The sequence below is a fragment of the Ceratotherium simum genome, chromosome 7 (assembly GCF_057802395.1).
Source record: "Ceratotherium simum simum isolate JZ-2026a chromosome 7, ASM5780239v1, whole genome shotgun sequence".
NCBI classification, from domain to species: Eukaryota; Metazoa; Chordata; class Mammalia; order Perissodactyla; family Rhinocerotidae; genus Ceratotherium; species Ceratotherium simum.
Window position 1 is genome coordinate 1087811 of NC_141906.1, and position 23834 is coordinate 1111644.

Sequence of the window (23834 nt, forward strand, 5' to 3'; positions counted from 1 at the left end):
TCTTTTCTCTTTTACCTGTTCACCTTGGGTAATTTCTTCTAGTCTTTCTTCCAGCTCACTGATCCGTTCTTCTGTATCCTCTACTCTGCTTTTGAGTCCCTCTAATGAGTTTTTCATTTCCAGTATTGTATTCTTCATTTCTGATTGGTTCTTTTTATATCTTCCATTTCTTTGTTGACATTCTCACTGAGTTCATCTATTCTTCTCCCCAGATCAGTGAGCATCCTTAACACTCTTAGTTTGAACTCTCTGTCAGGTAGGTTGCTCATTTCTGTTTCACTTAGTTCCTTTTCTGGGGTTTTGTCCTGTTCCCTTACTTGGAATGTATTCTTTTGCCTCCTCATTTTGCCTCTTTCCCTGTGCTTGTGTCTACGTATTAGGTAGGTCAGCTACGTCTCCTGCTCTTGGATAGGTGACCTTATGTAAGTGATGGCTTAGGAGGCTTCCAGTGTGCTTCCCTCAGTTCTCAATGTTCCAGGGGTGGCCCCTATGTGGGCTACGTGTGTCCTTCTATTGTGGCCTGTTAGCTCTCCCCATAGGCGCCCAGGGAGGCTGAGTTATGCTCCTGGCCAGCTGTTGTAATGCTCAGCTGCTTGTAGTTGTTGTGGGCTCTTCAGTCTCTTTATCAGGTGTGGGGAGCCCCAGCACAGTTGGCTGTAAGTTCTAATACCACATTTGTGTTGCAGTATTTCTTTTAAGTGAGTAGGCCCCCAGTGTGGCAGGTTGTTAGGCTCAGGGCCTTAGAATTGCTGTAAACCTCTAGCCTATTAGGTCTCTTGTCAGCTCTCTGAGGATTGCAGCTAGGTGGGGTTGGCCTCAGGCACAGGAGCACCCAATTGTTTCAGGCTTTGGAAGGTGGGGCAAACCTCCTATGTGGGTCTTTGAGAAGCACAAGTCTTCTGCAGCTGACAAGCCCTGCCGCCCAGAGGTCCACACACACAGTCAACACAGTCCTGCCCCGTGTGAGTGCCCCGACCTCCCCAAGCGGACCCAGTCTCTCCACGGCGGGAGCCCCACACACTCTGCCACCACCCCACACTCTCCACCCGCTCCTTGTGCACACCCTGCCCCGCTCAAGTCAGCTCAGTTGCCAGGCTGCAGAAAATCCAGTCACCAATCTATGCAGGCCCACACGTTGCCTGAGGGCTTGTTGTTAGGTGGGGCCAGTCTCTAGGGTGGGCTGCCTGCCTTGGCTGAGCTGGATTAAATCGGTGCTCTAGCGGGTGGAGCAGACCCTGGGCTAGCAGGTCTCAGGGAAAACTCCAATGGCGTCTGTGTCAGCACGCTCACACCAGGCCACAACAATGGCCGCCGCCAATGTCCCAGTCCCTGGAGAGGTCTCACCCCTCACCGAGATGCACTCAGGGCCTATTAGGTGAGTCTCTTATCACCAAAGCAGTGTGCACCTTTCTTTCTGGTGATTTTAGGATGCTTTCTGGAACGGGTGAGTTTGTGCACGGGCCCTTTAAGAGCCAGTTTTAGTTTCTTTGTGAACCGGGTTTTCTGGGGGTGCTCCCCAATGCTTTAGTAGCAGGCAAAGTCAGATATTATGCCGCTGGTGTCGATTGTGCTGGGTCCACAAAATGCCCACAGCGGGGGCGCTCCCCGGCTCAGGGCCCCGCTCCTCCAGGGAGGCTGCGTACCTGTGAGCTGCTCCCGGCGGCCGTGACGCTGGCGGCTTGTGAAGGCGGCGTTTTTCCTCTCCGGAAGGGAGTCTCTGCCTCCTCCACCCCAGTTAGGATTGTCCGTTGTTGCAGGAGTTCCTCTCATCCAGTTTTCAGTTCTGTCTCAGGGGTAATTTTTCCACGAGTAGTTGTAAATTGGCTGTGTCCACGGGAGGAGGTGAGTTCAGAGTCTGCCTACGCCGCCATCTTGACTCCGCCCCTCTGGCTATCAAGCACTTTTCTACTTTGTGAAGTTGAACTATTCCTGTTTACATGAGAGAAACCGTACCTAGTAATGGGGTGTGTGTGTGTGAGACAGAGAGAGAGCGAGGAGGGAGAGAGAATAAGCACCAGCTTCTACCTGGTAGTGTTTCATCTAGGAGTTCTGTACCTGTGGTCATAGGGAAACAGACCTATCCTCCTCTGTCCCTATCTAGCTTTGATAACGCTTGTTTTGTAACATGAGTTGAACAGCTTTCCCTTTCTCTGTTCACAGCTTTTACAACAGAGGGATTACTTGAAGTTGTGATAAACCATCTATATTTTGTATCTTTTTGTGGGAGACTTCCGATTAGATCTGGGGCACTGTGAAGGTAGAGCTGATGGGACTTGTTAAGGGACTGGAGGTGAGGTGTGAATGAGAGGGGCTGACTCCGAGGTGAGCGGTGTAGGTGGCTGGATGCGTGTGAGGCACCGAGACCGGGACATCAGAGAGTAGGAGATGGGTGGACAGGTGATTAATTCAGTTTTTGACATGTTTGCTTTCAAGTTTCTTTGGGGTCATCAAGTAGATATATCCAAGAGGTTGTGGGGCGGTGCTGGAGACCGGGCTTCGGGTCTGTGGCTCACTGATTCATTTCATTTTATTCATTTAAAAAATATTTATTGAGTGTCTATTCAACGTCAAACTCTGGGTATGCAGTCTCCCTCCTCCTCCTTCCAGTTCGGCCTTTCCAACAGGTTACGCCATTTTTCCCTGTATGGTATTAACAGCAGCTACGTGTCCTGTGCTTCTCTTCCCCAGCACTAGACTTGTGGTTCCTCCTCCTTCTCCTGTACTTTCCAAAATGCAGACCTGGGAGAAGACACACGATTGATGGGGGTTGGAAAGAAGATGGTACGTAGTGTTTCAAATTAATTTTTGAGTTGTAAGAGTGCTAGACATAAAGTAGGAACTTAATTAATGCTTGAAATAAATTAATCCCTTAAAAGAGCTTTGGGCTTGTTCTTGGCTACAGCTAGAGCCAGCTTTACAAACAGGCGCCACAGGCAGTTTCCACTGGTGGACTTGTTAGGAAGTCATCGTTTCAAATGCACACATTATGCTCAGTTGAGGAGCGTTTAGGTTACGACCTTAAGACTTAACTTTCTTGTACATAAAATAAAAGGTTAGCACTGGTGACTTCCTGGATTCTTTCGGCCTTTAAAATCTTAGACACTTTATATGTAGATACTGACAAGAGGAGGAGATTAAACACTGGAGGATGAAGAATTTTGTTCCGTGGCAGTCTTTAGAAAAGGTATATTCTTCCTGCATATTTCAGTTAGTGCATGTCTGCCTCAAGGCTAGAGAAAGGAAGGTGAGCCATGAATACAGGGAACTAAAGGTGGACAGGGAACCGAGCACTCAGGGAGATCACGGGAATCAGGGCCAGGCCTGGTTTCACCACAGCAGACATTAAATGAGCCCTGTGAGGAACACGTATCAGGAGGGAGAACTCACAAAGTACACATTTCTCACTCTTTGAGGGCTTGAGGTATTGGGCAGAAAGCAGAAAATGCAAAAACAAAAACAAAACCCCAACACTCCTTATGGAAGAAAGCCTCTGTGGGAGAGAACTGAGCAACAGGACAAGGGCACGGGGTCTCGTCGTGGGGTCAGGCTGGGCCCTCAGGCAGGACAATCAAGGACTCTGAGAAATCAGTGACTGCACCCAGGCAGCCTGAAGGGGACCCCTGTGACAGGGAAGTGATGTTTTGAGTGAGAACGAGTTGGCCATGTCCTCAGAAGAAGGCGGCTGCTTTCCTGGAGGTTTCCAGAAGTTTCTCCGGAGTCCAGACAAGGCCTGACTGTAACCCCTGAGAGCCTCTGCTCTCCACATTGAAGCTGAGTTTCAGCGCCAACCCGTCCCCGCTTCCTGGGAGTGCTGTTGTGCCAGCAGCAAAGTGGGAAGAAGAGTAACTACCACCCAAACACTCGGCCTCCAGGAGGTGCTTCCACCAACACTGCCAAGTCACGAGGCTCACGGGAGCCGAGGGGAAGAAAGCAGCTGCCGGGGCCCTGGCCATGGTCAATAAGAGCATCTATTTCGCCTTATTTTCCAGTTACAGGAATTACTATGCGGTTACATTTCTGTATGTATTTTTCTGAGTATTTCTCCTTCCTTCTTCTCTCACCCATAATTGCTTTCCTCTTTTTACCTACACTCCACAGAGACCTACTGTAAATACATGTACGAGCCTCCACATTCTCATGATAGACTATAAACAGAGATTATGTAAAGATCATGTGTTAGAATCAGAAAGCACGGACAGAGGAAGTAATCTGGCGTAGTCGCTGTGTGGGTGTGTATAAAGGATTTAGGCCCGAGGTGCAGGGGGAAATCTCTCTCAGCAGAGCCACAGGTAACAGCCGCATTGTTAGCATATTTGCTGCACTTCATAACTAATCCATGTCCAACCTTGTTGATTGTTTTACGGGAAGGGACTTTGTGTCTCTTTCTTTTCTTGCTTCACCTTTCCTACAGCTTGGAGACTTTCATGACCTCACATGTAAAATAACTGCATTCCTGACCCTTTTCTCTGCCTGTGCCAATAAGCCCCGTACACTTCTACCGCACTAATATTCACCAAGTGTTGCTTTTACATATTGCCAAGAACCCACCCCGGCTCTCCACACCCTCTGCGGTTTTCAGGACTTTCCACAAAGCGTCCCCATCTCAGTTTCTTTCCCAGCACAACCCTCTTCAGTGAGGCAGTCTCTAGATCGTTTCCCAGCATGCCACTGGCATCAAACCTCCCTGCTCTCACTTAGGCTCTTCTCCATCACGAAGATCTTCTTCTTTTAGTGTTTTCCTAATTCTTCCCCATTTCAAGGTTTCGCCAAGTCCCAGCACCTTCTTTATTCTAGACCTAATTGACTATCTTTGCTGAGCTATCTCTGCACAATTTAACACTTCTTTATATATATATGACTGTTTCTTATCCACCAGCCTTTTCTGCCCTACTGTATCTGTCAGTTCACCGAGGGTAACAGAGAGAGTCTGATGAGTGGGGAAAGAAGCAACACCAGTCACGTTCATAGGTCAGTGTTCACTAAAGTGTCAACCAGAAATCCATGCTATAAGATCTGGGTTTACTCTGCTGTAGAGGTATTTATTTAGATGTACAAGAGGAAGAGATAATAATATTAACTAATACCTTGAGGGAACAGAACTAAGGAATCTGCTCACTTAAGAAAAAGAAAATAATTGGAGGATGTTCTAAAATTATCTTCAGCTGCTTATCTCTAAAAGGAATTGTAATCTACAATTGTAAAATCTCTGTTTTGCATATTATAAGGAAAGCTCTTTTTTGGATATAGTCCAAATATAATTTTAAGTAATAACTTTTATGCTTTAATTCACTTCATCTTGTAGAAAAGTTGTTTGGCACTAAATATACAGAAGGCTTTCATGACTTACTCATCTTCCAACTTTACCTTCCACTACCTGGCTCCTAGGTTGCGTGCAAAAATCATCAATCATTGTTAAATAAGTAAATCTCTGCTACCACTCACTCTGGAGCATACTACAAAGAGCTGCCTACGAGAGAAGCAGCCAGATTTAGAGCACGTTTTGTGACTTTTTATTTGGGGTTTATATTTAAAACTACTGCTGCTTTTCTCTATCCACGGTGACTTATTACCGATGGTGTGTCTCTCCAGGATGGCAGTCCCACTACCTTCCCAGTGCACCTCAGTTTCCGCTGTCTGGAAGATGACTGTCTATCTCTTTGGAGTGACCTCAGGTTACTCAAAGTGAATTTTATGTAGGCCATGAAACTAATCTATTACAACATCTCCAATATATCCTACGTATTTGTAAAATTCCATCTAGTCCTTTTCCCTTGATTTGGTAACAGAGAGAAATGTACCTTATTTCTATAACTTCAACCTCTTCCCTCTATCTGGCTTCTCTCTATATATATATCCCATTCTATATATACATATACATATATACACACATATATATACACACATATATAGACATACACATACATATATATACATACATACACACACTCAGTAAATGTTGGTCCAGTTAAAAATGAATAGTATATATATTTAGAAGTCTGAAAATGAAAGAAAATCTGTAACATGTTTCCCCAACTCACTAAAAGTTCAAGTTTATTCAAAGAAGTTAAGAGGTTCACTGTCTACAATCATCAGCCTCACTTTATTTTCCTCTCTCACATTTGTTGTCAGCATAGAAGCTGCTGAAGAAGCCTTGTGACCTCAGGCAACGTTCTTACATTTTATTCAACTCTAGCATGACTAACGTTTCAGCATTGTTCATATTGGCTTATGCGAGAGTCATGGACAACAGGCCTCTATTACTAAGGCACCATAAGGCATAATTGTATCTAAACGATTCAGGATAAAACACACACCAAACTGTTTTGCTGAGATCGACTTATGTAGCTGAACAGTTATTGTGTACTATTAAACAGTTGGCACGTTTCACCTCTTTGGCATATAAAAGCCAATTTGGGTTTAGACTTATGTTGTTTAAATGATGCCAATGTGTACTTCTCACCTTCTTAAATATATCAAAATTCCTCAGGATGCCAAACAAAATCTGTCCTCTGAGAGTAAAATGTGCCAGTAGTTTAATGGTACATGGAAGCATTACTGGAAAAACTTGAGAGGAGGAAAAAAACCTTTTCCCCAATAACTGAATAAGGTCTCATAAGTGAAAAATGAATTATAGCTCTGGAAATTATTTGGTGAACTTTAGGCCAGACAGCCAAATCAGATAATTCAGTACACATTTTAGAATGATGTCTACATAACTCCTCCAACTTTACAGCCTCTAGGTATAAAACTGGCTTTCTTAAAGCTTCTCTCGGCAATTGTGTTTGCTGTTTTAAAGCTGGAGAGCAACGCATGTTTAGGAATTTGGAAAGAAAACTTTTCTTCATTTTCATTTTCAGAATTCGGGTGGTAGCAGAATGATGAAATAAATGGGGAGTCTGTGAGTAAATATTCAGATAAATACGTGCTGTACATTCAAAATAAATGGAAATGTTGATACTAATCATGCAGATGATGGATCTGCTTGTGCTCTGGCGAGTATGTGCTTGTTTGCACACAGGGAGGAGGGAGTTCAGCAATAAGTATAACCTAAGGGATTTGTAGATAAACATGTGGTATTGGAATATCACTTTCTATTGGTATTTTTAACTTGTTCTTTAAAAACTCACGCAGGTTGCAGTTTTAAAATAATGTTAATATAGCATGAATGTCAAGCGATTCTGTAAAATTAATTCCTACTACATTAAAAAATTATTAAATATAAATACTCCTAGACTTATTTAAAACAAAGTAGTTTGTCACTATTAATAACCTGGACACCAAAAAGAAAGACTGGAGAAAGTACTGTGAACATATTGTACATGTCAAGAAAACAGTTTCTACATGTCTACTGTGAGAAAATCACATTTGAAATAGCTCTAAGAACAAATCACAAAAAAAAAAGTTAGCAAGTGCTAAAATACAGTGAGGAAAATTTCCTCTGATATCTATAATAAATATCAATTTCACACTTTTGAAAATAAACATATAAGCAGCCTTAGTGAAAGCTGCATTTCAGTGTAGTACAGTCACGTATATTTTCCAGAAATCATCAGCCTTGGAGAATTTTAACTGTCACTATACTTTTTTTTTTTTTTTTTTTCCCCCCAAAGCCCCAGTGGATAGTTGTATGTCGTAGCTGCACATCCTTCTAGTTGCTGTATGCGGGACTCGGCCCCAGGATGAACAGAGAAGTGGTGCCTCGATGCGCACCCGGGATCCGAACCCGGGCCACAAGCATCGCAGCGCGCGCACTTAACTTCCAAGCCACAGATATACTTTTATTAGTCTTGCCTTATTCATGCAAACCTGTCTCACCCTAACACTCCCCATTTGTCATGAGAATGTTGGTGTACAAGATCAACATAACTAGACTTTTTTTTTATTGTGGTAAGAAACACATAACATGAGATCTACCTCCTTAATGAATCTTTAAGTGTACAGTACAGGGCCGGCCCCGTGGCTTAGCGGTTGGGTGCGTGCGCTCCGCTGCCGGCGGCCCGGGTTCGGATCCCGGGTGCGCACCGAGGCACCGCTCCTCCGGCCATGCTGGGGCCGCGTCCCACATGCAGCAGCTAGAAGGATGTGCAGCTATGACAGACGGCTATGTACTGGGGCTTTGGGGGAAAAATAAATAAATAAAATCTTTAAAAAAAAAAAAAAAAATAAGTGTACAGTACAATATTGTTAACCATAATCATAGTGTTGCACAGCAGACTTCTAGAACTTTCTCATCTTGCATGACTGAAACTTTACGCCCATTGAATAGCAGCTCCCCAATTCCTCCCTGTAGCTCCAACACCACCACTCTACTTCGTGCTGCAATGAGTGTGTCCACTTGAGTTACCTTATATAAGTGGGATCATGCAGTACCTGTCCTTCTGTTCCTGGCTTATTTCATTTAGCATAATGTCTTCCAGGTTCATCCACGTTGTAGCATATGACAGGATTTCCTTATTTTTTATGGCTGAATAATATTCCATTGTATGTATACATCACATTTTCTTTATCCATTCATCCATCCACGAACATTTAGGTTGTTTCCACCCCTTGGCTATTGTGAAGATGGCTGCAATGAATGTGGGAGGGCAAATATCTCTTCAAGATCCTGATTTCAATTCTGGATTTTGGATAAATATCTAGAAGTGGGATTGCTGGATCATATGGTAGTTCTTTTCTTAATTTTTTGAGGAACCTCTACACTATTTTCCATAGAGGCTGCATGATTTTACATTCCCACCAACAGTGCACAACGGTTCCAATTTCTCCACATCCTCACTTACTTTTTAGTAAAATTCACCAGTGAAGCCATCTGATTCCTGGGCTTTTCTTTGTTAGGAGGTTTTTGAAAATCACACTTGCTATTTTCTGTTTTTTTGATAATGGCCATCCTAACAGGTATACGGTGATATCTCATTGTGGTTTTGATTTGCATTTCTCTGATGATTAGTGATGTTGAGCATCTTTTCATATGTCTATTGGCCATTCGTATATCTTCTTTAGAAAAATGTCTATTAAGTTCGCTGCCCGTTTTTAATTGGGTTATTTCTTTTTTTTTTTTTTTTGCTATTGAGTTGTAGGAGTTCCTGACATATTTTGGATATTCACCCCTTATCAGACACATGATTTGCAAATATTTTCTCCCATTCAGTAGGTTGCCTTTTCACCCTGTAACAGTGATGAAGCTTTTTAGTTTGATGTAGTACCACTTGCTATTTTTGCTTTTGTTGTCTGAGCTTTTGGTGTCATATGCAAGAAATCGCTGCCCAGATCAATGCTATGGAGGTGAGACAGAAACCAGTCTTGGGCAGCCCCTGAAAAACCAGAACACTAGATACACGCTCCACACTTCTCTTTCCCCAGAGGAAGGGGCCGCCGAGCTGTACAGGCCTGTCTGGTGTCCTGGAGCAGCGGCAAGCCATCCGGCTCCTTTTTGTTTTCTGTGGCCCCCAGGCATCTAGAGTATGCTGGGTCCTGTTAGCGCTCTGAGGCAGGCAAGACAGAAGCCAGTTCCTCAGTACTGCCCCCACCCCAAAGTCCCTAAGTCAGAACACAGGATGTAGGGCCAGTCTTCTCTTTCTCTCCCCAGGGATAAATTGGGAGGTGGGAATGTTTTCCGGATGCCTGGCACTGTGCCATAGGAAGGACTATGCCTATGCTGCCATCTTGCTGAGGTCACTATCGGACTTTTCTTAAATTGGCCTTTATTTTTTTATTGATGTTTTAATAGTTTATAACATTGTGAAATTTTTGGTTGTCCATTTTTGTTTGTCCATCACCATATACATGTCTTCCTTCACCCCTTGTGCCCACCCCCTACCCCCACTGCTTCTCGTAACCACAATATAGTTCTCTCTGTCCACGTGTTGGTTTATATTCCACATATGAGTGAGATCATATGGTGCTTGTCTTTCTCTTTCTGGCTTATTTCACTTAACATAATACCCTCCAGGTCCATCCATGTTGTTGCAAATGGGACGAGTTTGTCTTTTTTATGGCTGAGTAGTATTCCATTGTGTATATATATATATATATATATATATATATATATATATACCACATCTTCTTGATCCAATCGTCAGTCGAGGGACACTTGGGTTGTTTCCACTTCTTGGCTATAGTGAATAATGCTGCAATGAAGATAGGGGTGCATAAGCCTCTTTGGATTGTTGATTTCAGGTTCATTGGATAGATTCCCAGTAGTGGGATAGCTGGATCATAGGGTATTTCTATTTTTAATTTTTTGAGGAATCTCCACACCATTTTCCATAGAGGCTGCACCAGTTCGCATTCCCACCAGCTGTGTATGAGGGTTCCTGTTTCTCCACATCCTCTCCAACATTTGTTATTTTTTGTCTTGGTGATTATAGCCATTCTAACAGGCATGAAGCGATATCTTAGTGTTGTTTTGATTTGCATTTCCCTGATGATTAGTGATGTTGAACATCTTTTCATGTGCCTATTGGCCATCTGTATATCTTCTTTGGAGAAGTGTCTGTTCATTTCCTCTGCCCATTTTTTGACCAGGTTGTTTGTTTTTTTGTTGTTCAGTTGTGTGAGTTCTTTGTATATTATGGAGATTAACCCCTTGTCAGATATATGTTTTGCAAATATTTTCTCCCAGCTGGTGGGTTGTCTGTTCATTTTGATTCTGGTTTCATTTGTCTTGTAGAAGCTCTTTAATCTGATAAAGTCCCACTTGCTTATTTTTTCTTTAGTTTCCCTGGTCTGGGTAGGCATGTCATCCGAAAAGATTCCTTTATAACCAATGTCAAATAGTGTGTTGCCTATATTTTCTTCTATGAGTTTTATAGTTTCAGGTCTCACCTTCAGGTCTTTGATCCATTTTGAGTTAGTTTTTGTGAATGGCCAAAGCAGATGGTCCACTTTCATTCTTTTGCATGTAGCTGTCCAGTTTTCCCAACACCATTTATTGAAGAGACTTTCCTTTCTCCATTGCATGTTCTTAGCTCCATTGTCGAAAATTAGCTGTCCATATACGTGTGGTTTTATTTCTGGGCTTTCAATTCTGTTCCATTGATCTGTGTGTCTGTTTTTGTACCAGTACCATGCTGTTTTGATTACTATTGCTTTGTAGTATGTTTTGAAGTCAGGGACTGTGATGCCTCCAGCTTTGTTCTTTTTTCTTAGGATTGCTTTAGCTATTCGGGGTCTTTTGTTGCCCCATATGAATTTTAGTATTCTTTTTTCTATTTCCGTGAAGAGTGTCATTGGGATTCTGATTGGGATTGCATTGAATCTGCAGATTGCTTTAGGTAATATAGACATTTTAACTATGTTTATTCTTCCAATCCATGTGCATGAGATGTCTTTCCATTTTTTTATGTCATCATCAACTTCTTTCAATAATGTCTTGTAGTTTTCATTATATAGGTCTTTCACCTCCTTGGTAAGATTTATTCCTAGATATTTTATTCTTTTTGATTCAATTGTAAATGGTATTATCTTTTTGAGCTCTCTTTCTGTTAGTTCGTTATTAGCATACAGAAATGCAACTGATTTTTGTAGACTGATTTTGTACCCTGTGACTTTGCTGTAGTTGTTGATTATTTCTAATAGTTTTCCAATGGATTCTTTAGGGTTTTTTATATATAAAATCATGTGGTCTGCAAATAGTGAGAGTTTCACTTCTTCGTTGCCTATTTGGATTCCTTTTTCTTGCCTAATTGCTCTGGCCAAAACCTCCAGTACCATGTTGAATAAGAGTGGTGAGAGTGAGCAGCCTTGTCTCATTCCTGTTCTCAGAGGAATGGCTTTCAGCCTTTCCCCATTGAGTATGATCTTGGCTGTGGGTCTGTCATAAATAGCCTTTATTATGTTGAGGTACTTTCCTTCTATACCCATTTTGTTAAGAGTTTAAATTGGCCTTTTTTTTTTTTTAATTTTTTATTTATTTATTTTTTCCCCCAAAGCCCCAGTAGATAGTTGTATGTCATGGCTGCACATCCTTCTTAGTTGCTGTATGTGGGGCACGGCCTCAGCATGGCCAGAGGAGCAGTGCGTCGGTGCGGGCCCGGGATCCGAACCCGGGCCGCCAGTAGCAGAGCGCACGCACTTAACCGCTAAGCCACAGGGCCGGCCCTAAATTGGCCTTTTTAATAAGATAATCTCACCAATTAACGGCCACTAAACAATCTGAAGATGGACAAGTCTCAGCCTAACGAGCAGTGCTGCAGTCAATGTGGCTGAATTAGACCAGCCCAGGCAGAAGAGCACAGAGGAGCCCCACTCAGGCTGTGTCACACACTCACATGCAGAGCCAACTGGATAATTTTGATTAAGCTGACTGGTTGTCTCACAGAACTAACTGGGCGTATAAGGATGGTCGTCAGTTCTTCAACAGTGTTAGTAAATGCGTCAATTCCTCGTACAGCTGAAGCAGTTATGCTTCTTTTCTACATGCCTCAGCTTCCCCACTAATATGAATTACCATGACAACCAATAAAAGGGGAGGAGAAAGGTGTAACAAGGAAAATATTTTGAGATCTGAAGTCTAATTTCCAGTATGCAGTATTGATGTCTATTATTATTTTTATTAGACATTTTTTCCTGGGTGACATTTTACATTTCACTCCTAAAATGATTATCTATTATTTCACTTTATTTTCGAAACACTTTTGGGAGGTAAAGCCTGAGGAAATTGACCCATATATATTTTTATTGCTAACTTAGTACATAGATACTAATTGCGGAAACAATCTGTTGAGAGACGGTGGAGCTTCTGACTGTTAACACGGTGAGCACAGCCATTACAAGTGACAGCAGACTTACATCTTATAGAACATTTGAAATATGCTGCATCTATAACTTTCTTAGATCTTATAAATGAAAATGCACAATCTAAATGAGCTGTAATTATAACATTCTGTTTTACTGGTTAAAAAAAATTCTTTTGGATTTGATTTTCCTTTGAATTTTGGTAGAGAATGAGAGCCAAGAATAACTTGAGATTTTCTCCTCTAAATGGTAAGACTATTCTGTGCTTTAATACCAATGAATTACTCTATAACTTCTTTTTATTTGTTAGGAAACAATTCAAAGAGAAAACTCAACCCACTTTCCTGGGATTCATGGTACTATTTACCATGAGGTAAGGAAATCATATTGTACTCTTTCAATCTAACTTTAATTTTGGTTTCCAAACAATCTATATCTCCCTCCCAAAGGTTAAAAGCATTGAAAGTACACATGAATGCTAAGGAAAATCTTAAAATTTCCTGAAATGCATTAGCCACCCTATTTATATAACAAATATCTTGTTTGTTTATGATGGTCTACATCATTAATCTAGATAAATAAACGCAGAAGTGAAGGGAGCTAGGTTTGCTGTTTTATCCATTGCCCAGCAACCGACAGTCACAACTGCCGTGCAGCAGGGCGCGGTGTGGAGACCGAGCAGTCTTCGCATATGCCACTGCCACCCAGCACTGGCTCAGGCAGGAGGGCCAAGGAACGTATGCTGACTCCCGCTCAACAGGCCCAGTTTGGGTATTTACTTTTTAAAAATTTACTTCCCTAAAATGTTAACGTTTGTCAACCAGGTGATGGATACACAGAAGCTTTTGAATAGTATCTGTATGTTTGAAATACTTAATTTTTTGACAAAGTGTAAATGCCCACTAAGTTAATTACATGCCTTCATTCTTTCAAACCAATTTTATGAATTTCAAAAAAATTCTAACAGTAATACATGCTTATAATAAATTAATATATTATAAAAGACAATATAATATAAATATAAAATATATAGAGAGCAGAAACTAGAAGTGCCCCTCCCTACCCCTAATTCTCTAGCTCCATTCTCTGAGGTAACCATCCTTCCTTTTAACAGATTACATATTCTTCTTTATTATTAAAAATACTTTTCAGAATGAACAGATATGTAAAGTAACTATAAATCGGATCACAACAAAATAGATTTGAAATAGATTTTATAAATGACACATCAAAAACATGTACTATGAGAAAAATGATAAAACAAAAAATTTCCTTTTTATTAACCTAGTATTTGAACATTATTAAAGCTATAAAGCAAATGGCTTTTAAAACCTATTTCACCATTTTTCTATTGTTGTAAGTAAAGCTTATTTCTTTTATAGGCTTTTAAAAAATAATATAGCACAGTTTGTGCTTGATTTAAAGTAATACACACCATTACTTTTGAGATAGACGAGACTCTTTAAGTGAAAAAATATACTGGAGATATACGAATAAGATGCTGCTTATTCCCTCAGTCAACAGATCTGCTATTAAACAGATGCGAACTTGGAGTAATTACTCCGCACGCTCGGTGCTGTAAAGCCGTCTAAGATGTGTGCTCTGCTGTCATCACCTCGCCCAATAACGGCGGTAAGTCACTGCCTGAGTCCCACTTTCTTTATTATGCAATTGGGCATAATTCCTGCTCTGAGAGTCAGAGTTTACTAGTCTTTGATATTTTTTAGTGCATACAGTGAAAAGCGAAAGGCAAGACGGACACACTTACTACATTCATTGCCATTAATAACTGTATGCAAGGGAGGGACCTCTGTCCACGAACAAGTGTGAACACAGCAGCTTTTGAGGCTAGGCTGCCTTAGAAGTGTGGAATAATTTACAAACAAAGGAAAAGTCCTTTTGACATTCGACAGAAGTGGTTAATTTACCTTCTACTCTTTAAGGTGGAGTGCTTTATTAGAAAGAACATGAGACCTGATTCTCCCAAGCCCTGGCTCGATCATCAACTAGCTACCTGGAGCCAATAAATTACCATCTTTAAGTCTCAAATTTCTTTGTGTATAAAGTGTAATTAATATCTGCCTTACTTTCATAATCCAACAGATTTTTAGTTAGCAGTTATTATGTGTAACAACACAGTGAATGAGATAGCTTTCCTCCTGTTATTCGCCTGAACAAAACCCTTGCTTTATATGGGCTCACTTGAAAGGAAAAAAGCACTCTACAAATAAAGCTCTTTTTCTTCTGAGCCCAAAGCTGAGGACACAGATATTGATGTATATGTTTCTTAAGGCCACAAAAGTCAATCCTAGAAATTATTATAAAATCATAAAATTGGAGCTGCTTGTTCTTGGTCTTGTGCTCATATTCATTTGGAATATGAGACAAGGTCACGTCTCAAAAGATAGAGTTCAAGCTTAGAGCGTCCAAGAAGAACTATTTTCTACTCAGAGCAGAGTTCATCATAAATTACCCTTTTGTTATTTAATGTTTGCTAAGAAAAATACATTATTAATGTACAAATCAGCACATCAATCTACTCATAACATACAACATGGTGCAGTGGTTCCCAAAGTATGTTTTTTGGAACACTGATTCTGTATGATGAGAGCTACAAAGATGAAGTTGTTTTTTTTTCTTTGGGATTGCAACGTTACTTTAACTATGAATTTCTAAGCGGGGACGGTACCATGCCGAGTTTCCTCAGCTTATAGGACCAGAGAATCCTTTGTTGACTTGGTGCATCTGACAGGATAGTGTCATGAAGCATGCATCGGGGACAGGCTGGCACGTCCTGTCCTCTGAGATGAGTCATCAGAAATCACAAACGACCTCAATATTGCTTACGTCCTCCTTTTCCTGTGCTCCCCACACCTGACCTCCGCCACCCCTCTATTTTTTCTTTTTAAAACTGTTACAACACTACCACTCTAGTCTCCTCTCTTCCACCCCATTTGGCATGTCACCTAACAGTCAACTTCTCCAAATTTGCCATTTTCAACAGGTCACAATCTTTGCTGAAAAGCCTTTCCACTGTACCCGGATTTAGATTCCATAATCCTGTCCTCAATAACCCCCGATTGATGTTCCCAGCCTGCTTTTCGATCTTATATCCTGCTTTTCCGCTACCAAAAAGTTTACTCACTTTCCCAAAATCTGCTCTCCAATTTTCCATATCCCGACCTTCGTTCATGTGCTCCTTCTGGCTGAAATATCTTTCTTCAATCCTATCCATTTTATCAAAGTGTAATTGATATACTATCTTCCTTCATTAAGCCTTCTCTTAGAATCTCAGCCTTTTTTGAAAGGGCAAAGGAATGAACACTTATTTAATTTTTACTGTGTGCCAAAGACTTCTCAAGAACTTTGCTCTGCATCGAAAGTTATTTCTTCTACCAGCATATAAATATAAGAGCATAACAAGTGGCACTTTTATTGTCACTTGACAGCATGGACCGCTCTTGACAAGAATAGGGACAAGTAAAGCGTAAAGAGAGTTCTCAGTAATTGGGCCCAGACAACTCTCAAGCCTAAAAGGTGGCAGAATATACCACAGCGATCAGCCCAACCTCCACGTAGAAAGTTTGGGGAAAGGAGGGCAAGAGTTGTGGGGGGGGCCACTGGTCTTTGTGGGAAGTACAGTGCTTGTGGTGAGAGGAAAGTCTATTCAACGAGGCTATTTCAGAGGTGCTGGTGGGGCTCCAAAAGGCTACCTCAAAGACTGGTTGCACCTACAAGATGGAAAGATGGGCATTTCATTCCCCACTGGATATCTGTTTAGGCAGAGAATGTGCTAATATGCCCCTGTGCCTATCTGAGCAAAGCAGAGAGAACCAGAGAGAACTGGCAGAGCAGAGAAGGGGCAGTGCTGGAGCAGCCTGCATCTCCATGGTTGGCCTTGGAGGATGCAGGAAGCTCCTGGGGACAAGTAGGATTTGCACTTGGGTCAGCAGGTGGGTGCTCTGCTCCAGATGATGGCCTGCCTGGCAAGAGGAATCCATCAGCAGAAGGGTGGTGAGGCATACCACTGTGGGCAGGAGAGGAGGAGACTCTGATATCAGAAAACAGTATGGGGTAGACACCCTACAAGGCCCTCTGAAAATCTCATATCTAGCCCCTGAGAGGGCCAACATTTGGATGCCTGCCCCAAAAGTAGTCGTAATCAACAGAGGACTCTAAGAGTAGCCAGCCATGTAAAGGCACACGGCCCTGTTACCGCTCCATTCTCCAGGGCCTTGCAAAGAGAAGGGAAGACTAGAAGCTTCAGAATCAGCCTCTGCTCTCCAATCCCTTCAACCTCCAAACGGTGAGGTCTCAGCTCACGGTTGGGTAAAGGACAGATGTGATTTTAGACTGCATTTGGGATTAAAGTTTTAAACAATCCTGATTTTTAATAAACAAGAGACCCCAAAGTTGGTGAATATGACAAAGATATACTTAATGGACAGGAAAAGATTTGACGAAGCCAGTCGAAAGCCACCATGAGATCAAATAAAATTGGTTAGTGTGTATACCTCCTGAGTTGAGATTCCTCAATAAACTGGGTAAATAAACAGGTTGGCCTTGGCTCTTGTTCCATGGTTTTCTATGGTGACATACTATACTCCAGAGTAACAGGAAGTCAGTGGAGGAAGTAATAGTCATGGGCTCTGGCGTGGTCACTTGCAAATTCCACAAATAAAGTAAATGAGAGTTATTAGGATCTATCTTGTGGGCAATTTGAAGGCAGAGGTGTCAAAAAAAAATCACACTGCATATGATCTTTGAATTCTTCTGTTTTGGAGAGATGGGTTAGACAAACTGACCCAGCAATTCCTCCAAGATAGTTACTCAAGATTTTATAATAGAAATTTCAATCAACATAGTGATTTTATAACAGCAATTATGATTAAGATGAATTGGTGGCAGTCCACATTAGTATTTTCACACAGGAAACATGAATCCTCTTTAATAAGAGAGACAGGAAGAAAATAGAGCCAGCATCGGGGAGATATTGGTTGACACCCCCTTTTCCCTGCTCCATGCTCCTTTTCTACCCAGAGCATCTTTCTCAAGGAGGGGTCTCAGCAGGTAGCAAGAATATAACAGAGGTGCCTGGAAACTGCCTTTCCCCTTCCTCATCCAGGACAAAGAGGGCAGTGGCCCAGCACTGTTGTTAGTTAACTGCATGACCTTCCACAGGACAACGTGGTGGGGCTGGAGAAGACATCTACACAAGGTTTTAACCTGTCCCAATTCTAGGAGTATCCACAAACCCCTCTGCTTTCCATTCTCTCTCCAGTCTTCTGACATTACTTCATAGGGAAGCCTATTTATTGATCGTTGCTTTTGATGCTTTAATTAGATCAAGGCAAAGGCCTATTAACAGATAGTACTCAAGGTACCTGTAATCCATTAGGATTTTACCTTCTAGAAATTTGTTTTAAGACAAAGACTCCAACATTGCACAGTGCTTCTAAGCGACTTGATTCTTCAGTGAATGTCTATTACTCACTCCTTTTTCAGTTGCCCAATAAGGATCTTCAGGAGCAGACTGCCTGAGTTTGAATCTGTGATGTGCCCTTCACCACAGAGTGACCTAGGACACCAACTACTTCATCTGTAAAATGAGGATAACAATGCACATACTTCGAAAGTTCTTTTGAGGATTAATGAATCAATACTGTAAAGTGCTTAGAATAGTGCCTGGCATAAGAGATGTTAGCCATTACTCCATGATTTCATGGGTAGACTGGGTTTAGCCTGCAGGCAGCTTCATGGGTGTCACATGCAAGGGCCAGGTGTTTGGAGCGTAATGCTCTGTGATTGCTGTCTTGAAATTCTTAATAATTTTATCTTTGGATTTGTATTCTGGAAGCGAGGTCTGATGGGACAATGGCACATACGTGGAGGGGAGGGAGCTTGGCCACTGTGCAGTCCTCTCCTGGCCTCCCAGGATGGGTTCTGCCATCCCCTGGTGCTTCAGCCCCCACTGGCCTTCCACTCTCTGCCCTCCCTCCACAGTGAATGTTGTTGCTCTGCCCTGTTCAGGGCCTGGATGTGGGTGTGGAAAAGGTCAGGGTTGGCATGCACTCTATGGCATCCCGAGGTGGGTCATGGAGGCAGCTTTCCTGCCCAGGGTTAGGCAGTGCCTCAGAGCATTGGTGGGCACTGGGCAGGGGCAAGCTTCTTGCCCACCTCTAATCCAGGCAGCTGTCACGTTCCAGTGTGGAGGTTGCAATACCCATCCAGCCTGGGTTAGGGCAGTGGGGCTGTGGGAAGGGGAGATGCCTGGCTTCACTTCCCTACTCTGGCCAGGGTACAGCGTATCAGTCTGGTGGCTGGCAGGAGGGGAAAGCTGACATTTGACGGGCTGCTTGTGCCATGAGTCATGGGGTGAGACACCCGGGGCCTGTGAGAGGCTGTGCTCTGAGAGCATCCATGTGCCTGAAGGAGCATGACCTAAATGAGCAAATAAACACACCAGTACAGGTTGAGGGAGACACCATGGGAGAAAGGAAAAAGCTTCTTATTTTAGTACCTTTACCTTCTTCTGGTTTTTTGAACAAGGAGCCTCATATTTTTCATTTTCACTGGGTCCTACAAATTATTGGGCCCTGCAAGGCTTACTTCCTTCCACGGAAGGCTTTTGAAATAGGCACTTTTACTAGGCATTAATACTGAGAAGGCACAGATGACAGGTTATTAAACTATCTGAATTCAGGCAATGGTAATCGTAAACTTCATGTATGCATTTTTAAATGAATGACTTTCATTTTTTTAATTTAAAAAACTCAGAGTAGCTCAGTATTTCTGAGATCACCATTCCCTTCAATCCGTGCAGTAGAAATCAAGAACCACGTCCATCCTGAATTCTCAAGTCTTAATCATTAGCTCTTTAGACAAAAGAATAAACATTAAAAACCAACAACAAAAACAAATTATATGTTAAAAGTTTCCTGTGGGAGGTCTTCTACTTCCAATGGCCAACCTGGTTAGTATGCTCTTTATCTGAGGAAGATTTCAGTTATTTAAATATCTGAAACACTATGTATGTTTATATCATGATAAAGATATACATTACACTTAAATTACAATTTTTCACCCAAAATTTGAATAAATAACATTTCTAGAACAACACACTTTGGAAGCTGCTGGCAATGGGGCTGCGTCCCAGGCTGAGACGGGCAATGGTGGAAGCGAGGAAGGCTATGAGGCCACTCGGGAAGCAAGTGGTAAAGGTGAACTAAGCAGCAGAACAGTGAATGAGTCATTGCCGGTTATCTAATATAAAGGCTGAAAGATCAAGCCCAAGAAAAGCACAGTGAAATAAAATCAACAGTACTATGGATCCTATAAATTGTGAACGTGTTTTTAGTTTGGTCAACATGTTGGTGTTTTCATTTCAGTATTATTCTCAGTCGAACCATTTCATCTGAGAAATGATTTGCTCATTTATATTTTCTGATTGATTAATGTCCCCAGGGTGCTGCCAAATTAGAATTTGCTACCCAAAATATTCCCCACAACAAGACTTGCCACTGGTTCAGAAGTGTGCTGAATGAAAGAAAGCAAATCCAGATTCCAGCTGAGCTGTTGGGAAGCATCTTCATGGGTTGAATGGAAAATCAGGAGTTGAATGCGGGGTTTTAGAAAACAGATTTTTAAAAAAACACAGTTAAAAAGTCTAACAAACCAAAAGCAGTGTTATGGTACAGTACTAATTATATTTGTGCCTACAATCTATGTTATAGACCATAATCTTAGAGTTTTCTGTTTCTTTTAATGGCAACAGGTTAGCAGCCACAAGGAAATCTTGCACACCAAGATCAAAAGGACCCCACTGGCATCAGGCATCTTGGCACCAAGCTAGATTTACACACGCTGACATGTCAAAGCCTTGAAACAGAAACTTCAGAACTTCCTCATGAATAGTGAAGGCAACTCATTGACTTCATACTAACTCAAAGCACATCTTTCCAGGGACAGCATTCAACCATGCAAACAGCAAAAGTGGGCAAACAAAGCCTGAATATGTACTTGGAAGTGAAAGTCTTAAGCAGAACAAAATAGGAGTCAGCTTCCCAAGCTGCCAAGTTTCTGATAGGAATCCAAGACTGAACACAAAATAGGGGGTAAGGAGTATATTGAATGGCACTTTTGACTGATGGGACAGCTTAAGCATTAAGCAATAGCCCCCATTCCAGAAGCATGATCACAGACTCCCCTGGCCTGGCTTCTCAGGCTGGGCAAGAGAGCCAGGGGGACAAGACTCCTCCATCTGGTCCTTGGCACCAGCCTTCTTTCTGCTCCATCTTGCAGTGCGAATCTGCTCAGGCCCTGGTGTCCTCTCCAATTTCTCTTCCTCGCTGTGCTGCTATGTTTCTTCAGTGCACGCATTCTGCACGGCATCTCACAGCTGTATTAGTCATTGGTGGACACTTCAGAAGGGCATTCCACACAACAGCTGTTCTGCTGAATGACCCCAATTATTAGTACTAGTCTCAGTTAGGTACAACTGTTTCAGCGAGTCCAAATTTTACTGCAGGACTTAAAAACTCCTAAAGTTTCACTATTCCTTACCAACTACTCCTTTGCTTAGCAACTAAAAGACACTCTCATTCTTTTATCTGTTTTCTTTGGCCTGACCAGAGCCCAGAGTGCTAGAGCGTATGCCTGCGTCAACGGGTTCCCACTTCAGTACAATTCACGCAAAACAACTTGAAAAGGTGCCAAACTATTTTGGGATTGGGCAGACAATAGTGACCCTTCATGATTCCATGAATAATGTGTAAATAGGGAACATATTGCTAAGGTCAAAGAAAAGGAAAAAATTAGAAGTAATTGCCTAAAGAGAAAAGAGAGGTGTAAGATTTTAGCAGGGCAAATTGTATTCAAAGTGGAGATCATACTCTGGTCACACAGGAAGTTTAGAGTTTTCATGTTTCTGGTGGCAAAATTGTGTTAATTACAGTTATTTTTTGGAAGGTTCTGACTCTGCAGTCACAGAACTGTGGTGAAGTATTGTATCTAACTCTTCTGTTTGCCTTTTCTATTACCAAGTGATTATTCAATTATGTGAATAAAAATATGTGATGTAGTAGTGAATATAACTTACTTCACTTCACCAAAACTGGGTCAGAACTTTTAATGAAGAAAATATTCCAAAAAACCCACTTTTCTTTTTTAGATATTCTCGTGGTTGTGTAGTAGTGTCTCCTGATTTTTCCCAATATTTTGTTGCGAAAAATTTCAAACATATAGGAAAGTTGAAAGATTTTTTTTTAGAGAACACACATCACCTAAGCTGTACAATCAGCTTTTTTAAATACTTGCTTTATCACTCTCTAAACTTCCACCAATCCATCTTATTTTTGGCGAATTCCACAGCAAGTTGCAGACATCAGTATACTTCCCCTCTATCCACTTGAGCATGCATATCAGTTAGAATCAGTATCTGTTTATGGTTCTTCTTTTTTTTTTTTTGGAGGAAGATTGGCCCTGAGCTGACATCTGATGTCAATCTTCCTCTTTTTCTTTTTTCTCCCCAAAGCCCCAGTACATAGTTATATATCCTAGTTGTAGGTCCTTCTAGTTCTTCTATGGGGGATGCTGCCTCAGCATGGCTTGATGAGTGGTGCATAGGTCTGAGCCTGGATCTGAACCAGCGAACTCTGGGCCACGAAAGTGGAACGTGCCAACTTAATCGTTATGCCACCAGGCCGGCCCCCATGGTTCTTTTTTAAAAAACATTTATTGTGATATAATTCACATACTATACAATTCACCCTTATGGTTCTTTGAGGGTAATAACTTGTCATTTGTGACTTCTCAGTAATTAAAAATTTTAGGACAAAATATGAAACATTTTTTTCCTCTGTCATTATTACACGTGTCAGATAACATTTGTGGCTTTCAGATCTTCTGCTGATAAACACATAGAGGTACAAGGTTTGGGAAAATCAAAATATCAGATTTGGAAAAGAACACACATCCTTCCTCCAACCCTAATAAAATGAGACATTTCATTACTAGAATAATAGGTAACATAACGATAAACCTCAACTTCAAATCTGAGTCATTTAGACAAATAATGTTTCATCTTTCATCATTCCACAAACACTGTGTCAAAGTAGACCATGGGTTCAAATACTTTAAACAACCAGTTTTCGCTTCGTGATTGTTCATAAAAGGCCAGGCAGCTTCTACCTTGTTTTCTAGGACATTCACTTTTGGACCCCTGAGCTGCCATCTAAGCAGTTTGACCACCGTGTAAGAAGATGCCACCATGCTGTAGGAAGCCAAGGCCACATGGAAAGGCCACACACAGGGGCTCTGGAGGACAGCCTCAACTGACGTCCCAGCCTATGACCAGCATGCGTCACTAGACATGTGAGTGAAGATGCTCCTAGTTGATTCCTACCTTCAGCCACCAAATCTTTCCAGCTGAGGACCTAGACATCATGGAACAGTGCACCCACGGAGCATACCTGCCATGTCTTGTTCAAATTCCTGACTCACAGAAGCTTTAGATGTAATAAAATGATTGTTTTATATTACTAAGTTTTGGGGTGGTTTTTACACAACAATTATAAGCAGAACTGCCCTTTCTATCCCGTATTCTACAAAACAAACCAAAAAGCACCACTGTTTTTAAAAGAAATACATAATTTTTGTTTGACAGATATATCTGCCTATTGAAAGTACATTAAAAAGATCATACACCATGATTTATTCCAGGGATGCAAGGATGGTTCAACATCTGCAAATGAGTCAACATGATACACCACACTAACAAAATGAAGGACAAAAATCTTATGATCGTTTCAATAAATGCAGAAAAAGTACTTGACAAAATTCAACATCGACTCATGATAAAAACTATCAACAAACTGGATATAGAGGAAAGTATTTCAACATAATAAAGGCCACATATGACAAGCCCACAGCTGACATGACACTCAGTGGTGAAAAGCTGAAAGCACTTACTCTAAGATCAGGAACCAGACAAGGATGCCCACTCTCACCACTCCTATTCAACACAGTACTGGAAGTCCTAGCCAAAGCAATTAGGCACGGAAAAGGAATAAAAGGGATCCAAACAAAAAAGGAAGAAGTAA

The 23834-nt window shown here is 41.6% G+C and overlaps 1 protein-coding gene and 1 long non-coding RNA gene across 4 annotated transcripts in view; one reads left to right on the forward strand and one right to left on the reverse strand.

Moving 5' to 3' along the window:
* Positions 1-23834, reverse strand: part of ELP4 (elongator acetyltransferase complex subunit 4) — a 240597-nt gene that overhangs the window by 33014 nt on the left and 183749 nt on the right. Inside the window, exon 10 of one of the 3 annotated variants that reach the window (XM_087433045.1) lies at positions 1836-2739. The exons of the other annotated variants lie outside the window; for them this stretch is intronic. Within the exon in view, the coding sequence (XP_087289171.1) occupies positions 2626-2739 (114 nt within the window). The 3' untranslated portion in view covers positions 1836-2625. Of the gene's footprint in view, positions 1-1835; positions 2740-23834 lie in introns of those variants that run through there. 3 annotated transcript variants of the gene reach the window in all.
* Positions 2644-21941, forward strand: LOC147916528 (uncharacterized). Its single transcript, XR_015552643.1, has 4 exons — positions 2644-2781; positions 13046-13108; positions 14253-14367; positions 20510-21941. It is a non-coding gene; the product is annotated as an uncharacterized LOC147916528 (long non-coding RNA).